The sequence below is a fragment of the Stegastes partitus genome, unplaced genomic scaffold (assembly GCF_000690725.1).
Source record: "Stegastes partitus isolate 25-593 unplaced genomic scaffold, Stegastes_partitus-1.0.2 Scaffold1370, whole genome shotgun sequence".
Taxonomy (NCBI): Eukaryota; Metazoa; Chordata; class Actinopteri; family Pomacentridae; genus Stegastes; species Stegastes partitus.
Window position 1 is genome coordinate 99,180 of NW_007579101.1, and position 19,123 is coordinate 118,302.

The 19,123-nt window shown below is 42.1% G+C and overlaps 2 protein-coding genes across 3 annotated transcripts in view; one reads left to right on the plus strand and one right to left on the minus strand.

The window, feature by feature from the left end:
• Positions 1-8,795, minus strand: part of chrne (cholinergic receptor, nicotinic, epsilon) — a 10,986-nt gene extending 2,191 nt beyond the window's left edge. Inside the window, exons 1-10 of the mRNA XM_008299005.1 lie at positions 8,586-8,795; positions 4,716-4,849; positions 4,433-4,477; positions 4,159-4,268; positions 3,900-4,055; positions 2,895-2,995; positions 2,615-2,815; positions 1,856-1,970; positions 1,634-1,748; positions 1,349-1,556 (exon numbers count right to left, since the gene is read on the minus strand). Of these exons, the coding sequence (XP_008297227.1) occupies positions 1,349-1,556; positions 1,634-1,748; positions 1,856-1,970; positions 2,615-2,815; positions 2,895-2,995; positions 3,900-4,055; positions 4,159-4,268; positions 4,433-4,477; positions 4,716-4,849; positions 8,586-8,655 (1,255 nt within the window). The 5' untranslated portion in view covers positions 8,656-8,795. The remainder of the gene's footprint in view (positions 1-1,348; positions 1,557-1,633; positions 1,749-1,855; positions 1,971-2,614; positions 2,816-2,894; positions 2,996-3,899; positions 4,056-4,158; positions 4,269-4,432; positions 4,478-4,715; positions 4,850-8,585) is intronic.
• gltpd2b (glycolipid transfer protein domain containing 2b) overlaps positions 1-17,373 on the plus strand; it is a 20,456-nt gene extending 3,083 nt beyond the window's left edge. The window contains exons 2-5 of one of the 2 annotated variants that reach the window (XM_008299004.1): positions 13,128-13,355; positions 15,434-15,492; positions 15,663-15,841; positions 15,962-17,373. In XM_008299004.1, coding sequence (XP_008297226.1) covers positions 13,286-13,355; positions 15,434-15,492; positions 15,663-15,841; positions 15,962-16,580 — 927 coding nt within the window. In that variant the 5' untranslated portion in view covers positions 13,128-13,285 and the 3' untranslated portion in view covers positions 16,581-17,373. Of the gene's footprint in view, positions 1-12,711; positions 13,356-15,433; positions 15,493-15,662; positions 15,842-15,961 lie in introns of those variants that run through there. The other variant, XM_008299003.1, reaches the window with a different exon arrangement.
• Positions 17,374-19,123: the final 1,750 nt, after the last annotated feature.

Genomic DNA, 19,123 nt, shown 5'->3' on the forward strand with positions numbered 1-19,123 from the left:
CAGTCTCTCCCATCTCAGTCATTAAGGTTGTAACTTATTCAGAGGAGTCACGGTTGGTCTTGGTGGCCTCTCGCTCGTTTCTTTCTTCCATGGTTACCAAGTTTTTAAGGATAGCCTGGAGATTTTCCTTTTGTTTTTGAATTATGGATTTAACTGTGTCTCAAGGAATATTGAGTGACTTCCATCCTCTGTCTGATGCTTTTCCACATCCTTTTCATGGGGTTGCTGGGAGTGGATTTTTTTTCTCTTCATGGTGTAGTTATAGCTAGGAGTAATGATGCACCAGTGACTACCTTCCAGATACAAGTATCTTTATACTACAATCACTTGATTGTAACAACTGGCTGCACCTGTATTGAGTTAGGTGAGTTTCTTCAAAAAAGGGCGGATACTTATCATTTATTTTACATTTTACATTTATAATTACTTGACATTACTCTATAGAAATTTGTTTTCACTTTGACATGACATGACTTTGTAAAGCCTTGCCAAAAAAGCCAAATTAAGGTGACCATGATTCAGTGTTGAAAAGCAGTTAAACTTCTGAGGGGAGTGAAAACTTTTAGTAGTAAATAATTATCTATCCATTATTTATACACCGCTTAATCTTCTGTACGGTCACTGGGGTCTGGAGCCCAGGGTTTGTCCTGGACAGGTCACCAGTCTATCACAGAGCCACAGAGACACAAACAACCAAGCACACTCACATTTGCACCAACGGACAATTTAGAATCACAAGTTAATTTCTTTGGATTGTGGGAGGAAGTCGGAGCACCTGATGAGAACCAACCCAGTCACAGCGAGAACATGCAAACTCCACACAGAAAGACTCCAGGCTTGGAAGCAAACCAGGGATCTTCTAGCTGTGAGGTGACACCACCAACCACTGCACCGAAAATCACAATATATGAGGAAAGTGTGTGTGCAAACTATCCAAGACATCCTTAATAAGATTATTGTGTAAGCATTACTGTGTCATTTCATGCTAGGCCATGATGTTCAGGGCACATGATAGACTAAACAGATATTGCATAAGTTTCTGATGTAAATATGACACGCAGCTCCTGAACATGAAGACCTAGACGATTATGTTACACTGGTGTGCCTATGACGCACTTTGGACACGGTAAAGAGTTCTATTCAGGTTAATGCATTTTGGGACAATGTTAAGCTGTCCTTGAGACCAGCTTGATTTGTTTGCACTGTCTGTATGGTGTCCAATAAACCTACAAGTGGACTGAAGGCCACTGACTCAGTTCAGTCAACGAAGCAGTCGGAAAAACATTCCACCGCAATATACAAACAAATGCTTGAGCTGAAATGTGTCACAAACTTTGTGCTGCCTCACCTATTGACCGTGTGAGACCATGCCTCTCTCTTTGCTTGTCAAACATCATTTCACTGCGAGGTTGCTTCATCACATATTCCTCTGCTCTCTGCATGAGGCCAAAGGAGCTGCGCCGCCGCTCCCTCACCCCGTTCACTTCTGTCGTCACCTCACTCTCATCCACCAGTGGAGACATGCCTAAGAAGCGAGGTACCATTTCCAGGAACAGCTGCAAGAAGAGGCAGAAAAGATATAGTTCGCCAACAATAACATACCAGTCGAGAAATTTGACAGAATGGCACTTACATGCTTGACGGTGTGGGACATGGTGTGGGTGCTGGGGCTGCGCAACGAGAAGTTCAGCACCACAATTTGATTGGTAGCAATGAGAGTGGTGACAGACATCACAAAGATCAGGTACCTGAGGAAGACATAAGAGAAGATCTGCATTGGAGAGAAGGCTCAAACTGTTGGGATTGAAGAAAAACCAAACCAGCAGAGGTCAGCAGAGAACGCATACTGACTCACTTGCCGATGAGGGGGACAGAGAGAGAAGTCTCAGGGATCTTCTGAGCAATAAGAAAGAGGAAGACAGTCTGAGCCAGCAAGACGGAGATAGACACTGTCAGCTTCTGTCCTCCAGCTGTGAGGGGACAACAGAGATTCAGGAGACAGATGACCACACAAAATAATAACAATCGTAAAAAATTAGACCAGTTTTGGTATCAGGCATCTTATATATGAGGCAAATAATGCAATGTTAGGTACTTTAAAAATCTTTATAGTTGCATACAATAACATCTGTCGTCAGTGAGGGATTTAGCTAAAACCTTTTCCTTTTATCACTTAATTTTAGTATTGAATCTGGCTTTAGAACCTCCCCTAGTGAGTTTCAATGCTTATATAACAAAGTAAAATTTAAAAAAAGTCTATTTCTAAATTCTGGTCCTATTTTGTTAGTAGACCGTAACACTGTGACTCCATCCTTTATTGTGTTGTCACTTTTTATTAATATGATATGTCTTCTAGTCACTCTGCTTTATTGTGTTTCATGGTCTGCTATTTTAGTTGTGTAGCACTTCGGTTCAAAACTGGCTGTTTCAAATGTCCTTTATAAATCCATTTGAGGGTTTTTTTTTTTTTTATTGTATCAAAGCAAAATAGAATAAATTGTTATTAAGTTTTATGTCCTGGTAAAAAAACATCATGAGACATATTTGTATAATTGCCCTGCTTAAAACTGCACCTTATAAAAATAGCTAATGTAGAAACAATGTCCCTCCTGACCTTGTGCAGGTAAGAAGTAGGCCAGTACGACCAGCGAGGAGATGAGGGAGCAGGGCAGGATGACGTTGATGATGTAGAAGAGGGGCTTTCGTTGGATGATCAGGTTAAATGTGATCTCTTGATACTCCAGGTCATCTGGGGAATACTGGGTGTTGATCATCTTCCTGGCTGGCCGATGAACGATGGCCCACTCGCCATTCTCTAAAGGGTGAAAACGTAATAAGCAAGAGAGGATTTGTGTGTTCTGAATATTGGAGTGTTGACTTTATTAACGCCGCACCTGTGAAAGCCTCAGGGTCGATGTCCACCCACTCAATAGTTTCCCCCGTCTCACCAACAGCCAAGATAAGGTCCACTTCATTGGCACTGTATGTCTGGGATCTACGGTTATGGCGGTGGAGACGGAGTAGAACAGAAAAAAAAACGAATAAATGAGATGATCACAATTCAACAGTGTAAATTCAAGGTTCAAAACTATATCACTCTTTAATAACTGCATCATTTGTAAGTTGATAAGTAGAGTATAACCTCTTATGAACAATCAAAAACAAATACTTTACTGTATTGAAGAAACAAATCTACTAAAGAACATGAAAAGAGGCCTGATGAATGTTGGGAGTCCACTCTGTGGTCAGATGAAACCAAGACATATTTGCTTAGCTCCGTTGGGTCCAGCATTATTGGGGTGGTCAGGACTACCACAGTGAATGCACAGTCCTTTTAGTGAAGCACGGAAGTAGGAGTGCGATGATATGAGGCTGCATGAGTGCAAATGGGTCTCTTGAGATGACACTTAACGATGGCACAATGGATGTCTGTGGATATACTGGCCGACAAGATGGTTCCAAGACTGCAAAATCTTGGCCGAAGAGGAATGCTCCAACATGATAACAATCCAAAGCACGCTGCCAAAATCACATGAGTTTCTAAAGAATGCAAAGAGAGAACTATGATCTGGCCAAGTATGTGGCCTGACTTGAATCCAATACAACACCTCTGGAGCATTTTAAAGGGAACGGTCAAAAACAAAACCTCTCTGGCAACAAGCAGCTAAAAACAACATCTCCAAACAATGCAGAAATGTGTGGACACTGGTATCCTCCATGTTGAAGAGGATTGATTCTGTCATCAAAAATAAAGGTTAGGTTTTGAAAATAACTAAGATAGATACATAGTTGGCCTGTGTAAGATGGTTCAAGTAATGCAGTGATACAGTTTTAAAACACTTCACATTTAAGTGATATTGCACAGGGGGTTAGTCACATTTGTTGTATACTGTTCAAACCTGAAAGCTAGCGTGCAGTTTTGATAATCAAACGGGAAGTAGGTGATCTCAATGGCACATGTGCTGCGATAGATAGCAGGAGGCAGCCAGTACATCCAGCCGCTGCTGTCGATCAACACATTGGCGTAGTAAGCCACGTCAAATTTGCCATCAATGCTGCAGTGAAAGAGGATAAAGAACAAAAAGAGTTAGCACCTGACCTTATACACCATAGACAGGGGAAGAATACTGGATTTCATTTCTCTTTTTAGGGTCTTACTTGTTCTCAAGGACTATGTCAGGAAGCCAAACGGTGTTGTATGGGACACGGATGACGCTAATGCCGTAATACTCAGACGTGTTCCAGGAAAGGCGATAATCTGTCCATTGCTGCAGATGACATTTGAGAGGAGTGTCACCGGTGACTTTAAAAGCTGGACACAACTGAGGACTAACTACATGGGAAGGACTATGTCTTATATGCAAAATGAACCTTGTGCTAAAAGTCTTGCAAACACAACAAAATCACAATTGCAAAGAGTACAAAAACTCACAATCTCAATCCACACATTGGTCGTAAGAGTCTCCTCCTTTTCATTCTGTGGGATAACAAAGAAGTGGTATTTGAGTTGCAGTGATCGTGTACTGCTAAGTTAGTGATTATTGTGCTGAATTGTAGGAAAGAATGAGGATTCGTGCTATCGTCATGTGGTAGTGATGATGAACTTGTGGCCGTGCTCCTTAGAATGAATTGTTCCTTCTTTGTAAAACTGACATACACATTTGCAATGTGCAGTGAGGCTTTGTTTGAAAAAAATGGGAACATGGAGCTCTCACCAGGGAGATGAGGTTAGTCAGAGTCAGCTTGATCTGAACCTCCACTCTGTCTTCAGGATGAACCACCGGGCGAATATTCTTGTTGTAGCCTTTGAACAACTGGCTGATCAGCTGCGACTCCTCGTTGCATTGCACTGTGTGAAGAAAGAGATGATAAATGGAAGGAGAATATACGCATATGAGTGGAACTATGTCTGATTAATGTTACATGGGCACAAACGAGTTAGATTCTGCTTTAAGTGAAAGTTTGAGGTCAATTCATTAAAACTGACCTATTTCAACATTATATTGTAATTGTTTTCTAACCTACACAACAAAACCTTTGTTCTCAGACCAGCACGCCAAGGGGTTTTTGTTGCTACAGCCTTTGGGTTGCTATATTATGAAACCTGTAGGGGTTAATGTTGCTATGACAACAGCAAATGCTTAACAGATATTTCTGTGCAGCTGTTTGGTGACTTTTCTATTTGCATTACAATTACATTATGGCTGCTTTGAATCAGTTAATTTGCATATGTGCAAACTCTCAAGTCATATTAATCCTGACAAATTGTGATCATACATATTACACTTACAATCCTGTCCACAGTTTATTGAACAGTTTCTTTTGACGGATACATGCTAACAATGAGTGAAAAAATGTGCTGTAGGGGCAAAGGGGCTCCTTTCATTTGTACACAAAAGCACATGGGCTGCATGTTTAAACAAGGACACCACGTGCTTCCCCTCAGATAAAATATAACAACCCAACGCCCCAAATACCCCTGACCTGACATCTGGGATCAACTCAAAATTTGGTTAAGTTTACATGTTTTTTCTCATAAAAACTCAGGATGGACAAGTATAATTAAATGGAGCAACTTTAACTGATATTGTCCAAAAGGCTTCAGGACTATTTTTACTTTCAGATAATCTCAGTCAGAACAGTGGGTTGCTTTCAATCTTGAAATATATTTTGCGTTTTCTGCACATACATGTGTTTTTGATCAAATGTTGTAGCAGAACTTGGATGAGAGCTGTTGGTGTGCTGCTCAATTAAAGGCTTAATTCTAAATGTTGTTTGAGTTGGCTTCTCCAAACCAAGACACTCCCTATCGATGTAATTGACTTTATTATATTGAAGTGTCATTGCCAGACTTTTAAAAAGATGCCCATGTGGTGCTGCTTATGCTTTCCTCACAGCACAATACATCTCTGAGCAGCTTTTGAAGTAAATATCATTTACATGTTTTCATGCGTGGGTGCACATGTGTTGGGGTAAAAAAAAAGAAGAAAAAAAAAAGAAAAGAAGTGCAGGACAGAGAAATGAGCCAATACATGAAGATTTGTCATAACATAGAGACTAATACCAAGTCTCAGAGCTGTACTAAAGCCCAGTAGTGTACTTCATGGCGACGCTACATTTCTGATCAAAGTTCAAGAGAGACTAAGAGAGGGAAAGGCAGAGGTTATTTCCGACCCCTTGTCTCTTCCCTCCCAGCTGTCACTATCCACATCTCCGATTACACCGCAGCCGGTTAAGTCTAAACCAGCACTTCAAGTCACACTCAGGTCGTTTGCAATAATCATCAATATCGTCATTAGGCAAAAATGGTGACAGAGCCACATACTACGAAGCAGTAAAGATGTCGTCCCCGCTGAACAATTCTTTCCTGGGTCTGTCTGGTCCAACCAGACACAAATACATCACATAGTTTTGAGCTGTATTTCACCCATGGGACAATTTGCATAGCCGGCAGTGTAATGACAGCGGTGACATGTCTCACTCCCGAAGGCTTTGTCAAGTTTAAATTATTAAATATTGTTAAATATTACACTGGATATCGTGCCTTTGAATTTGCGAACAATTTCCCTTCAGTTTGATCATGGAGAAAAGACAAACACAGCTGTTCTTTTTAGAAAGAAAAAAATCACTGTACGGCTTTAATATTTAATAGTTTGTTTATGTGTGGGAAACATCAGCGATAAATATATGCCATCCTCATGACAGTGTACTTTCAGAATCTGTTTTTGGGATTCTTGCAATACCTAATATTACTTAATTAATTATTGATGAATGTTTAGAGAAATTAAATATTGAACATGCAGTAAACAGTGACTAGAGCCACTCTTACTAGCAGCCTCACAGAGATAAACAAGCCCTGTGAGCTGAACTTTATGCATCTAAATACAGTTCAATCAGTCAACTTATGAGGATCAGTTACATTAATATGTGCACGCAAAGTGCAGTTAATATTTGGTGTCAGTGTTTTGACCTCATCACTTCCTGCAGCTGACATTTAAGCCTTCTCAAAGACCAGCGGAGAGTGACGATGAGAAGCCGGAGCCTGCAGAGGACCATTGAAGGGACGTGAGGCCAAGCAAAGCGGTCAGATGTTGTGGATTTCTCAAAACTTTGGCAGGTTGACTCCAGATAACAAGCTACTGCTGACCACAAGTGAGAGAATGTGTTTACTTTTTGTTGAACTGACCCTTTAGGGTGACAAAAAAGCAGGAGGCATACAGGTCACAAAATCATACAAGTAAACATTACAACATCCCTGTTTGACCGAGGTAAGTGCAAGCCAAGCTCACCCTGGTTGACCGTGTCCCGCTGCCATGTGCATACATCCTGATGGGGTCATTTTAAACGTGAGCAGCAACAGAATTTTAACATGATCTAGCAAAAGGAAGAGGCGAAAGTGTCTCGTCCATCTCCCAATAAGCATCAACTCCAAGAGGAGTTGAGCCCTGCAGCTCAGCCTCAGTATCAGTCGGGTGCTTTTCAGTCCAGTACATCATGTTCTGATAACAAAAACTTGACAAAGGCCGAAGGAGGAGCACACTTTATTCCCTAAAGTCAAAGTTGGATTGAGCTTCACTTAATACTGAATCTGCACATTTAGCTGTTGTTCAAAATGCATACTGACCCAATTTGTAACAATAATAATGTCAACTTGATCATAAAGTTCCTTCAGCCCCGAAATGCTTGTATAGTTCCACCTGGATGTACGTCCTCGGTCTTCTCGCATCAAAGTTTGCTTTCCTGGAGTACGTATATCAACTCCTGTCCATGCCAGCACCTTGTCACAGAGGAATTTTTTTAACTGCAGCAGTGACCTCTGCCAAGGAGATGGACTCAAGAAGGATTTACCCCCAACTGTTGAAAACAACTCATCATAGCTTTCCATGCTGAGCTTGTAAGTGTATTTAAATGATGATTTGAGCATCCCCAAATCATATGTGTTGTCTAGATTCACTGTAGTTACCCTCTTGTGGAAGAATCCAGTCTGTGGCAACCAGACCAGCTTCATCCACATCACTGCTGTTGCTCTCATGACAAAGCACAAAGGACCTCCTGCTTTCCTGATGCTAGCGGACTATCTGTGTGCTCATCTGATTGCAATGGTTATGAAACAGATGATCCATGTTAATATGTGTTTATTTGGAAAAGTGCACTTATTGTATATGAGTAGAGGCAAAACTCCAAAATGTTTTGTCTGTTGTTAGCCTTGTATGTCAAATTTCTAAAAGTCGTACAAGTCGAAGATCCAAATCAGACAACAATTCTAGAATACCTATTAATGAATATAACTGAAATTCATTTTAGAGTAGTTGTAGAAAAATACTTCCTTCCAAAATCTGCTAAATCATCTACATAAACTTGATTGCTTACAACAGTGAGAGTAAGTGTGTTTGTACAAGTTTTTACCACATTTTCATGAGATCTAATTAAAGTTTTCTACACCCTGCTAGTCAGTTGGTCTCTGAACACTGATCTCCTGCCTGCACACGACAGTCTGAAGGCATTACAGATATTATTCTGCCACACAAGAAGGCAGCCTGCCAGTCGGCGAGGATGTGCCAAAAGTTTGCAACTGCGCCACTTACCCGGACCCATTAAAGTCCAGAGAATAGTTACGACTCCAAAAATTATCCAAAAACTGCGTGCTGCCATCATGTTCCAACACCCCTCCGCCGCTCTGCTCTGCACTATATTTAAATATAAAGTTTGAGAGAGGGAGAGAGAGACAGAGAGCGAGAGTAAAGACAGAGAGGAAGAGCCCCAAATCTCCCCCTACCAAACACCCTGACTGTCGCCCACTCCGGCTGTCGCTGTCCGTGGCTCAGATTACACAGCAGCTGGAGGCACTAAACCAGGACTTCAAGTCACACTCTGGTCAGCCACAATAATCATCATCATGATCATTAGACAACAACCACAACATTAGACAGCGACTGTGATTATGTATCTGTCAAACTAGAGATATTTAGAATGAAGGTAATAGTGAATCCCAAGCTGTTTGATTATCATGTGATCCATAACCAGCATCCTTATAATGTAGAATTGTCAAGGCGATACCGACTTGTCTTATCTGTCCGGCATTTGTCTTTAACTTGTGTTTGTCAAACAAGAGTTAAAAGGAGACAGCTAAACCCCATTGGTGCAAGCAAGATGAACAGGTGATGGGCTCTGCAGACCTGCTCTCTCTCTGCTATGTGTCCAGGGTATTAATACATACAGCAGACACTTACTACTTCAGCTGCAGGACCTGGGTGGTGAGACAGTGTCGGCAGACTACCGAGGTTAGAGGGCTGGAGGCAGACAATGGTCATAAAAGTCATAAAACCGTGGAGACAGAGGCTCGAAACTGCATCGAGATAAGTCAACTCATTTTTTTTTTGATTTCCACAGCTCATACCACAGAGACAACAAGTTTTATTAATTTCCTTTGAATGTCGACGCGAACGTTGCATTTTTAATTAAGGCTGTGGATAATATAAGTGGTGTCTTTCTGCTGCGACAAGGACAGCAGGCTGATTTTTGGAATGTGCCATGTGAGTTGCGCAGTATGTGATGTACGTCTAAATATACAGTTAGGGAAACAGAGATGAGCTTCTTTCAGGTAACTGGAGCCTCCAGAAGGCAGATTAAGTGTCTCACACTCAGAGACAGAAGAAGGGCCGGAGCTGTCCAGCTTCAAATCCAAGGCCATCTTGTCCACTCACAGAGCAGAGCAGCAGAATATACACTGGACAGGTTCATGACAAAACAACAACCGGGGCAAGTATTTTCTGCACATTTTACGATGAGGAACCTCTGCAGTATGTTTAGTTTAGGCTACTGTTTCCCCACTGCAACCAACCAGGGCAGAGTCCAGCGTTTGCTCATTTTTCTACCTTCTTCTTTACAGCTAAATCCAGTAGTTTTCTCTCAACACCTGATTAGATTCTTTAAAATAACTGACATGGAGACCAGTCGGCACAAAATGCCAGACGGGCCTGTGTAACCGTTTTTATAACTGGTGTTATAAATATAGCTGCATCCAGTGAAGCAGGAGTTTCAAACCGTTGTAGAGTTTATGTGGTTGGACCAACGGCTGAATCTGATTATGCAGCGACAACATATTTTAAATAGGCAGTGTGTTGAGTTGGAGTCATAACAGTTAAAGTCATAGCAGTAAATATCTTAAATTGTTTCTTTTATACAGTGCCAATTCACAGCATGAGTCATTGCAGGGCACTTTGCAAATCCAATGACTCCCTTTGAGCAAACACTTGGTGACAGTGGGAAGGGAAAAAATCCTTTTAATGGGAAGAGACAGTGCACCTCTGACAGAATCAGAGTCAGGGAAGACAGCTGTCTGCTTCGACCGGTTGGGGTGAGGACAAAGGGGAGGGGGAAAGGGATGGCAGACAGAAACAGACAGACGACAAGCAAAAGAGCACAAACACTGGAGAGGTCGGTGAGGTCATCAACCTCAGATCTGGAACGTGCAGCCAGAGATACCTGCAGAGAGAGAGAGGACACAAAGTTAGTAACATGGCATATGAATGTGTAGAGCAAGAAGGAGAGGAGAGCAGAGGAGAGGTGTGAAGTGCATCATGGGAGTCCCCCAGCGGTTTAGGCCCGTAGCAGCATAACTAAAGAGAGTTTCATGTTCACCTGAGGCAGCCCTGACTATAAGCTGTATTAAAAAGGAAGGTATTAAGTCTGATTTTAAAAGCAGAGAAGGCATCTGCCTTCTGAACGCAAACTAATTCAATTTAAAGTGCTGGTGCCGGTTTTCAGGTGAAGGTATGAACAGTCACCTCAGTTAGGAAACTTCCATTCAGATCCTTTGTAGTGACTTTGCATTCTCCTTAAACTGAGTTTGGGACTGTCGCACCAGGGGCTCAGAAGTTCTACTGAATGTTTCCGGGTCAATTAGTGGCTGGATCTTTATCAAAAAGGTGCATTTACGAGCTGGTTGAGGAGAAGAGGTTGATAGCCAAAGCTGTGCCCGGAAACTCTGGGAACCACAAGTAAGCCTGCAGTCTGAGAGCAAAGTTCTAGGCTAATAGTCGACTATGAGGTCTCTTAAGATCACATGGAGCTTGGTCATTAAGGGCTTTGTATGTGAGGCAAAGGGCTATAATGTCCGTTCTTTATCTTACAAGGAGTCCTTTCTCAACATCCCTTTCACTCTCACAGATCAAACATTTGCTAAAGGGATCAAATGAAACTTGTAATGCGTCTTATGTTCAGCCCACAAGTCATTAGGGGTCAAACCCACAAGAATCAATAACCATCACGGATCATTTTTTATATTTATTTGCTTTATAATGTCTGCAATGTTGTCATTACATTCTATCATGCAGCTCTGGAGACATCTGTTCTGTTTAACTTTGAACTTTATACTCTTGTTGGAGCCTGGGACAATTTTAACAAACGGCCAAACTTCCATGAGTAATCCTGGAGCTGCGGTTAAATGTTTTGACTCTCCACATGTGGTGCTGAGTCCAGTAATTCTGCACAGCAACTTCACTGGAAAATCCACGTGGTGGTATTTGACAGTGACAAAAATACCTTTTTTTTCCTACCGAGCCTCCATGCTTAAACACACTCGCACAGTGTGAATTCATTCCATGTGTTTCAGCCTAACGGCGCTTTATGTTCATGTTGAGAAATACCAGCAGACTCATTTTTGCCTGAGACAAACATAAAACTCTGTCAACTGTATCTGTTTCAAACTGTATGTTATTGTTTAATTAGAGAGTCCCGGCTGTGTGAAGTCAAACAGTTCATGTTTTCTGAATGGGTCACACGTTTTCCCAGAGATTCAGCCTCCCCTCGCCTATTTCAGATGGGATCATCCATTGGTTGCACAGAATAAAAGCCCCATGACCAGCCCCCTCCCAGCCAAGCAATGAATGCCCCTGCTTTCACTTTTTTTTTTTCCCGCTCCTCTACAGAAAAATACCATTGTTAAGTCCCTCTTCATGAGCTCACATGTGGTTGGACTCGAGTGTGGAGTTCAATGTCTGTTCACCTCCCCCCACAGCAGCAGCAGCAGCAGCAGTGGACCCACTGATAGCGACCAATCACTGGGTTTTCCATGATTATCACTATCAGAGGTGATAATCATGAGAACTTTATGAGCCACATCGGTCCTCCTGTTTTACTGACCAGCGTCAGACTTTAGACTGCAATTATCAAATGAAACACTGAAAAATGTGCATTTAGAATGTCAAAATACCACTATTTGAGCAATGAGAATCAGTCTTTGTGAGAGACAAAAAGAGAAATTCCCATTTTTTCAAAGTCATGTTTTTCAGAACTGTGAGAATCTTTGTCATATCTAGAATTAGATTATCATGAATGAACGTCTTTGTTCTTTTTGCCATCTCAGCTGGGATAAGTCCAGTTAGACTGTTATTCATTGACAAAATATGGATTTGATATCACATCCTCCCTCTGCTCAGCCATAAAAAGGAGATTTTGTTTTGTTTTACAAAGGAATCAGTACAGAGGTTTACTGTGGGCTGTCATGACTTAGCACAGAAATTAATTATTCATGTTAAGCTCTCATAAACCAACATGTTTATAGAAATGTGTGTCAGCACTGTTGTAATATGTGGTTGCGGTGGTGCTCCTAATGGTCTGTGTGAATGAGTTAGAGAGAGAGAGAGGGAGGGAGGGGAAGGCTGAGGGAGGAGGGAGGAGGAGGAAGAAGGGTGGTGGTGGTGGGAGGAGGAGAGGCCAGGGAGCAAGTGTTTACTCGGGCTGACCAGGAATATCGTGCATATATAGAAGATGAATCTTGGAGGAAGGAGGTTACCGGCGGGCAAGCGAGCAGGCTCTGCTTTATCACCTCGTGGCTGCACTCAGCTGATCTCTGGACTCTCAGATTGAGCAAGAACAGCCAGAGACAGGCAGCTCCAAAATCAGTCAGCAACAAAGGCAGGGCAGGAGGAAGAATCCAAGAAAGTCAAAGAATAGGAAAAAAAAAGAAGAAAAAAAAGAGCAGGCCAGAGAGTGTGACGAGGGAGCGGCAACGGCTTAAACCTACAAAACAACAGAGTTAAACATTGATAGAGCCTCTTTGAGGTATAATGGTGGACAAGAGTTTTTATCTGAGGTTTTGGGGAGGAGTATGAAGGATTTGAGAGGACGGGGGGAGTCAGAGGCAGGGGTCTGGTGGAAAGTAATTGTGGTGACAGCCAGTGCAAAGGGACCAGCACTCATGTGAGACACAGAGGAATTAAAAGATAGAAAGAAAGAGAGAAGGACCAGAAGAGGACCAGCGGACCCCAAACTGGACTTCAGCATGGGGGTAAAGAGCAAGGCTGCAGCAGCTATCGTAGTCCTGCTGCTGTTCCTCGGTTTGCTGTGGCAATGTGAGTATTCCTGTGTGTGTATGTGTGTGTGTGTTTCCCTGAGGTGTGTGTGGGTCTCTGTGTTGTACCATTAATCTATACAATCCCTCCCTTGTTTGGAATTCATTTGCTCCAGATCAGGAATGTGTCACATGGTGAGTTGGTTGCAGAGGCAAGCATGGTGGTCTCACTGCTTTCTGCTTTTTCTTTATCCCCAGAAGTAATATTAAGATCACATAAATAATATTTTGTGGGATCTGACATATTATTGGACTGTCAGATGATGCAATGACTCATGTTTTTTAGGGTCAGTCCTATCAGACAAGTTATCAGCTCGATATCAGTTATTGTTCAAGTGCACGCTTTTTTAAATCTTCTTGTCATCAGGAATGCTTGAGGTGTAATGATATCAGAAGGGCTACTAAACATAACTTTATGAGTTTAAAAAAGAAAAAAGAAGATCTTCACTATGAAAATAAATATCTAAAATGGCTCTGTTGCCTTTAGAAATCCTAAAGTCGACTAGAAATGTTATAAATGTTTCCTAATGCGAAAAACAATGTTTCAAAGTGAGCATTCCAGAAATGCTCAAACTGCAACCATGTGATCTGTTTCTCTACTTTGGATTAAATTCAAAGTGCTGCTGCAGCAGATTGAAGAGTGAACAGCCACCTCTGCGTTCTCATAGTAACTCTGTTAGGAAACTTAAATTTAGATTTGGCTCTTAGTCTGTAGTGACTTCACATCCTTCTTGACATTTTTGGCACCACCTACAGTAGGTCACTGACAAGTTAGAAATACATTCCTGACAGCTGTGTTTAATTTGAACTGAGGGAGTTCGCTTGTTCACCAGCTGCACTATCTCACCAGATGCTCAGAAGTTCAGCTGAATGCTTCCTGGCTGATCTTCTGGGATGTTTCTGCGGATGATTCAGTGACTTACACAGATGTTACTGATATCGCTGCCAGTGTTTGTGGCTTTTGTTTGTGAGGTGGCCAGATACAGTTGTCCCTTAATGGGAGGACTGGAGACCCACGGTGACCTCCAAGGGAATGCCCAGAGGTCCCAAATAAAACTGAACCATAGTTTGACTTCCCTCAGGCTTACCACAGCTGAGCTGGCTTCTTATTTGGTGACTATTCAAAGGCATGCTGAGAAATAGAGGAACCCACAAATTCACAAATTAAAGGCCGTGATTCAAATTTGAATGTATTCAGTCCAGCTGTGGAGGCAGGCTTTGATTTGTCAGTTACTTTCATAACTGCAGCATATGCAGCTAATATAATATAATAAAAATGTTCTCTGTATGGATCTTGTGACTCTATATTGAGGCATGTACATTTGCTAGCGTCGCAATCGACTTTAATTGACATCGTCAGTGTATGTCATGTGGAACTCAATTAAGATGACAGGGTTTGCTTTGTCTCAGCTCTGGAATAAGCATGAAATGGATTAAAACTCTATATTACATTTGATCTAAATAGTATGTAGAATGCTTGCTTTTATGTACTTTACAGTATGTACTAAAACCTCAGTGGAAATTAGCACACAGAGAGACGGCCTCATCATAATCAGTCTCATGTTAGATGACAGCGTTGGATAATTATGAAAAAGGATGCTCTCATGTGATTTTCAAGTGACTATAACGAATATAATATAACAAAGCAACAGTGTGAAAAGAGCATGAATCTACAGAGCATTATCACATGAAATTTCCGTTTTCCTCGGTTGTACAGAGCTTTAAAGTCAGCTTCAGCCAATTGTTCTGCTGTTCTGACCACAACCATCCCATTATACTTGATGCTTTCTGCGCTTATAAAGTTGATCTCAAAGAAAAGATGGAGAAATAAAAAAACACTTTACACTGATTTCTCAGCACCAAACATCACATAAACACAGCTGGTGAACATAGTGGTGCATTTAGTAGACATTTCCCTCAGGAGCCCGTAGAGGCCTAAAACAGAGCAAACAGAGTGTGTACATTAGACTTACATTTGCCGTGCTGTGAGAAACGCAGCTCCAATGAAATAATAATAATATTGCTCTGTAATCTGCACTACAACTGACTGCAGGACTTTCTCTTGTCCTCTCACTGCAGATGGAAGTTTGGATTACCACTGGGATTCTTGCTTAAAAGGTTATAATCAGGTGAATAAGGTAAGAGGACGAGCAAATTATGAGGCGATAATGACATTACTTGCACATTACATGGATGACGCCAGGAAGCAGATGGGCGATTTGAATGAATCTCATCCACATTCTTCCTGCCTTTGTCCCTTGTTGATTGCCCCCTCACATTCACACACCTCCCATCCCCCCACCAACAGCTCCACCAGCTGTCCAACAGCAGCGGGGCTGATGCGGCTTGGGGCCCCCACGTCCTGGAGGCATGCCCCGGTCAAACCTTCCAGGTGTCGCTGCTGCTCTCCCACCTGCTGGCTGCACCGGCCTACACCTCCGATGTGCTGCTGCAGCCCTATCTGTCCAGCTGGGATGAGCTTATAAAGTAAGATAAAGCAGTGAGTAAGATAGATTCATTTACAGCCACCAGAGAGGTTGAAGTCATTTATGGCTCAGAATCTGGACTCTGTAAGATGATTCATCCTGTTCCGTGTTACTCCCCCAGGTTCATGGAATCTCTCGGACCAATGGTGGGACTGATATCTAAGGAGATAGAGAGTAAGACCTCTGTGATCCGCCAACTGGCTCTGCTGTCGGAGGAGAACCCTGAAGCAGAGCTAAGTCCAGACATACACTCAATAAACTCTGGGAACACAGAGGTTGGGACAAAGAATGATGTAGAGGCCTTAGGGCACGCCAGTGCTTACCACTCTCTGCGCTCCATGATCAAGACGGAGCTCAACCAAGGCGTGGTGGACTTCAACCACCAGACGGACTCTGGATGCCGGACTATCCTGCGGCTGCATCGAGCTCTGCTTTGGCTGAAGCTCTTCCTGGAGAAGCTGGCTGAGACGCCGGTGGCCGGTCGGCTCAGGAGCCCCTCAGACTTGTGTCGCGAGGCTTACCAGAACACCCTGGCCAACTACCACACCTGGTTTGTCCGCAGGGCTGCCGAGCTGGCCTTCATAGCCCTGCCAGAGCGGGGTTTCTTCTTCAGGTTGGTGTGCGTGCAGAGCCAGGAGGAGCTGAGCATGGTGCTGACCAAAGTGGCTCAGGCTATTGAGGTGGTTTATAACAGGACACAGAAAGCCCTGGAGGAAAACGGCATGCTGGACTTGCCATAAGAAAGACGACTATCAGACTGGACATCCAGCCTCTACTGCTGCTTCACCATGTTTTGCACTGTCCTCATGCTATCCTTGGCATCACACATTCAAAAACCAAGTTTTTTTTTACAAACGAGGTGTAAACTTCTCAAGGAAGCATGAATGGACTTAATTTTTTTTTATTAGCCAAAACCTACATGTGCCATACTGTCCCTGCCGACCAAAGTGCTGTTTTCAACAAGCAACTGACACAAAAGTCAGTGTCAGCCTGACATTCCTTATCAGACTTTATAAGATAATGTCTTGAATGTCTTGACTTCTGCTCATCTAAGAGGCAGCTGATAATGTATTAAGACTGTGAATTATTTAAGCATGTGGGCACAGTAACACGAATACAATCACCCGTGCTGCAGCGCGTATCCCAGGGGAAATCATTTTGTAGTGCATCACAACATACGGTATCATGTTGTTGTGCCTGCACCCACCCGTGCGTAATTGCTATATTTCTTTTTTCTATACTGAAACTAACTGCTGTTCTAAGTGTAGCTAATGCTTGGTGATTTAGTATGCTACCTCATTACTGGCTAGGTTTAAATGCCTTGTAGCCCTAAAATCTCCATGGGACCAATCTATCCTAATTAAAGAGGTATTACACACAAAAAAATCAATATGTGCTGAACAAAGGACAATATCGTGTTTCACAGTCAGTGTTGTGTCGAACATCGTTTCATCAGTTTTACACACATTGGAAGTTTTTGTATCATGTTCAGAATGATTAAATACTTGTTAAAAAAAAAAAAAAGAAAAGCTATAGAATCCAGTTGCATATTTGTGTAACATAATGTGGTCCAGTAATGTGATAACTTTGACATTTACGCACCACTGAAGTGTTGTGTAATGCTATCCACCAACCAGCAGAGGTTCCAGAGCACTGCTGCAGAACAATCTTTACTTTGTTGTCATCAATCTGCTTCATGTGAAACACTTTCCACTTTGTAGAAAAGACCCAGTTGCATCCGGAACAGCCTTTTCTTTTTAACCTTAATGCAAAGTTTCTTCCTCTCTTTGGCTGTATGAATATAAATAGTGTTACAGTTTAAATGTGCTGCAGAACATGCAGGGTTCTAATGTGCAGTACATGTGTGTGACGGAGGGAACAGCGCGTGCAGGTTTCAGTCACCGGTGCTGCTCTTGATCAAACTATTTTAAACCCACAAATACCCCTAATGCTACGTAATCCTGGCTCTCTCCTCTCTCCTACACCACTCTCCCTCTTTCTGAGGTAGGAGACGGTGAAGAATAGCGAGATAAGGATAGAGCCTGAAGCCCTGGAGTGTAGAGGAGACAGGAGAAGGTCAGCGAGCGGAAGCACACTTCACCTTTAATCTTGTCAAGCAGTCAGTCGGTGGCAGACTATATTAAAGCAACACCAAGATAACAAAACAAAACAAAATCTAAACAGAATTCACGTAGGATTTTTGACACTGAGCCAAACTGTATTTATGATGGCCAACTGCTATCTGTTACATAATCCAGCCGATTAGTGAACTCTGACCCGTGTTGTGTGGACGTGAATGACGTGGTTGCATTTCCACAACATGCAGGATTCAACGCAGATTTTTCTACTATTTCCTTTCACGTGTAATTATAATTTCACATTAAGACTATTTGGGATTTTTGTTGCCATGTGCTCAGACTGGTGTCCACTATAAACTCTGTGCCCCTGACTGTAGGCTGTGAGGATTATGGGGAATGAGATTACATTAGATTACATCCACTTGACGCTACCTTTGACGCCGGCTGGCTTCTTATTCTGTCACTCGCAAAGGGCGTCCTATATTTAACTTCATTCTGACTCATAATGAACCGCAATAAAAAGAGATTTACGCTATGCGTGAGTAACACAGTAATTGTATGATAACACGTTTATGACAGCATGACAGCGCAAAGATGACTAAGAAGCACACGTAAAGTGAAGTTTAAGTTCCCTTAAATGACATTTATTCATTTCTCTATCTTGGTTTGCAGTAAACATGAGCAAAAATATACATACAGTAAGAGCAAAAAATAAGAATCCAGAATATTTTTTATCATCCGTTTGGGCGACAGTCTCTTCACGAATTTCTTTCCTGAACAAATCCTTTCACCACAGTCGTAAGCGATAGTACAGTTTAACATTGAGAGGATAGGTGGAGGGTAATGAGGTTGGTCGTAATTCTTTCTCCATTTGAAACATGAATAAGTTGAGTCTCTCCAACGTTTGTGCCTCTTGGCGGGTTTGTTTCGCTAATTTTCTGAGGGTTCCGTTACAACTTTGATTGCAAGCTTTAGAAGCTGACTTTAAGCAAATAGAGGAGACCAAAATGAAGACAAAAACATTAAAACAAATAAACAAAAAAAAAACTCCTCCAACCAACCAAGCTGTTGACATTTCAATTAAAATTATGAAAACCCATCAGGCAGCTCCCATGACGTGATACAATCCAAGCTAGTACATTCTCTCCTCTTTACAACAAAATACTCTATTATAAACAAAGCCATTCTCTTTATACTGTCCCATC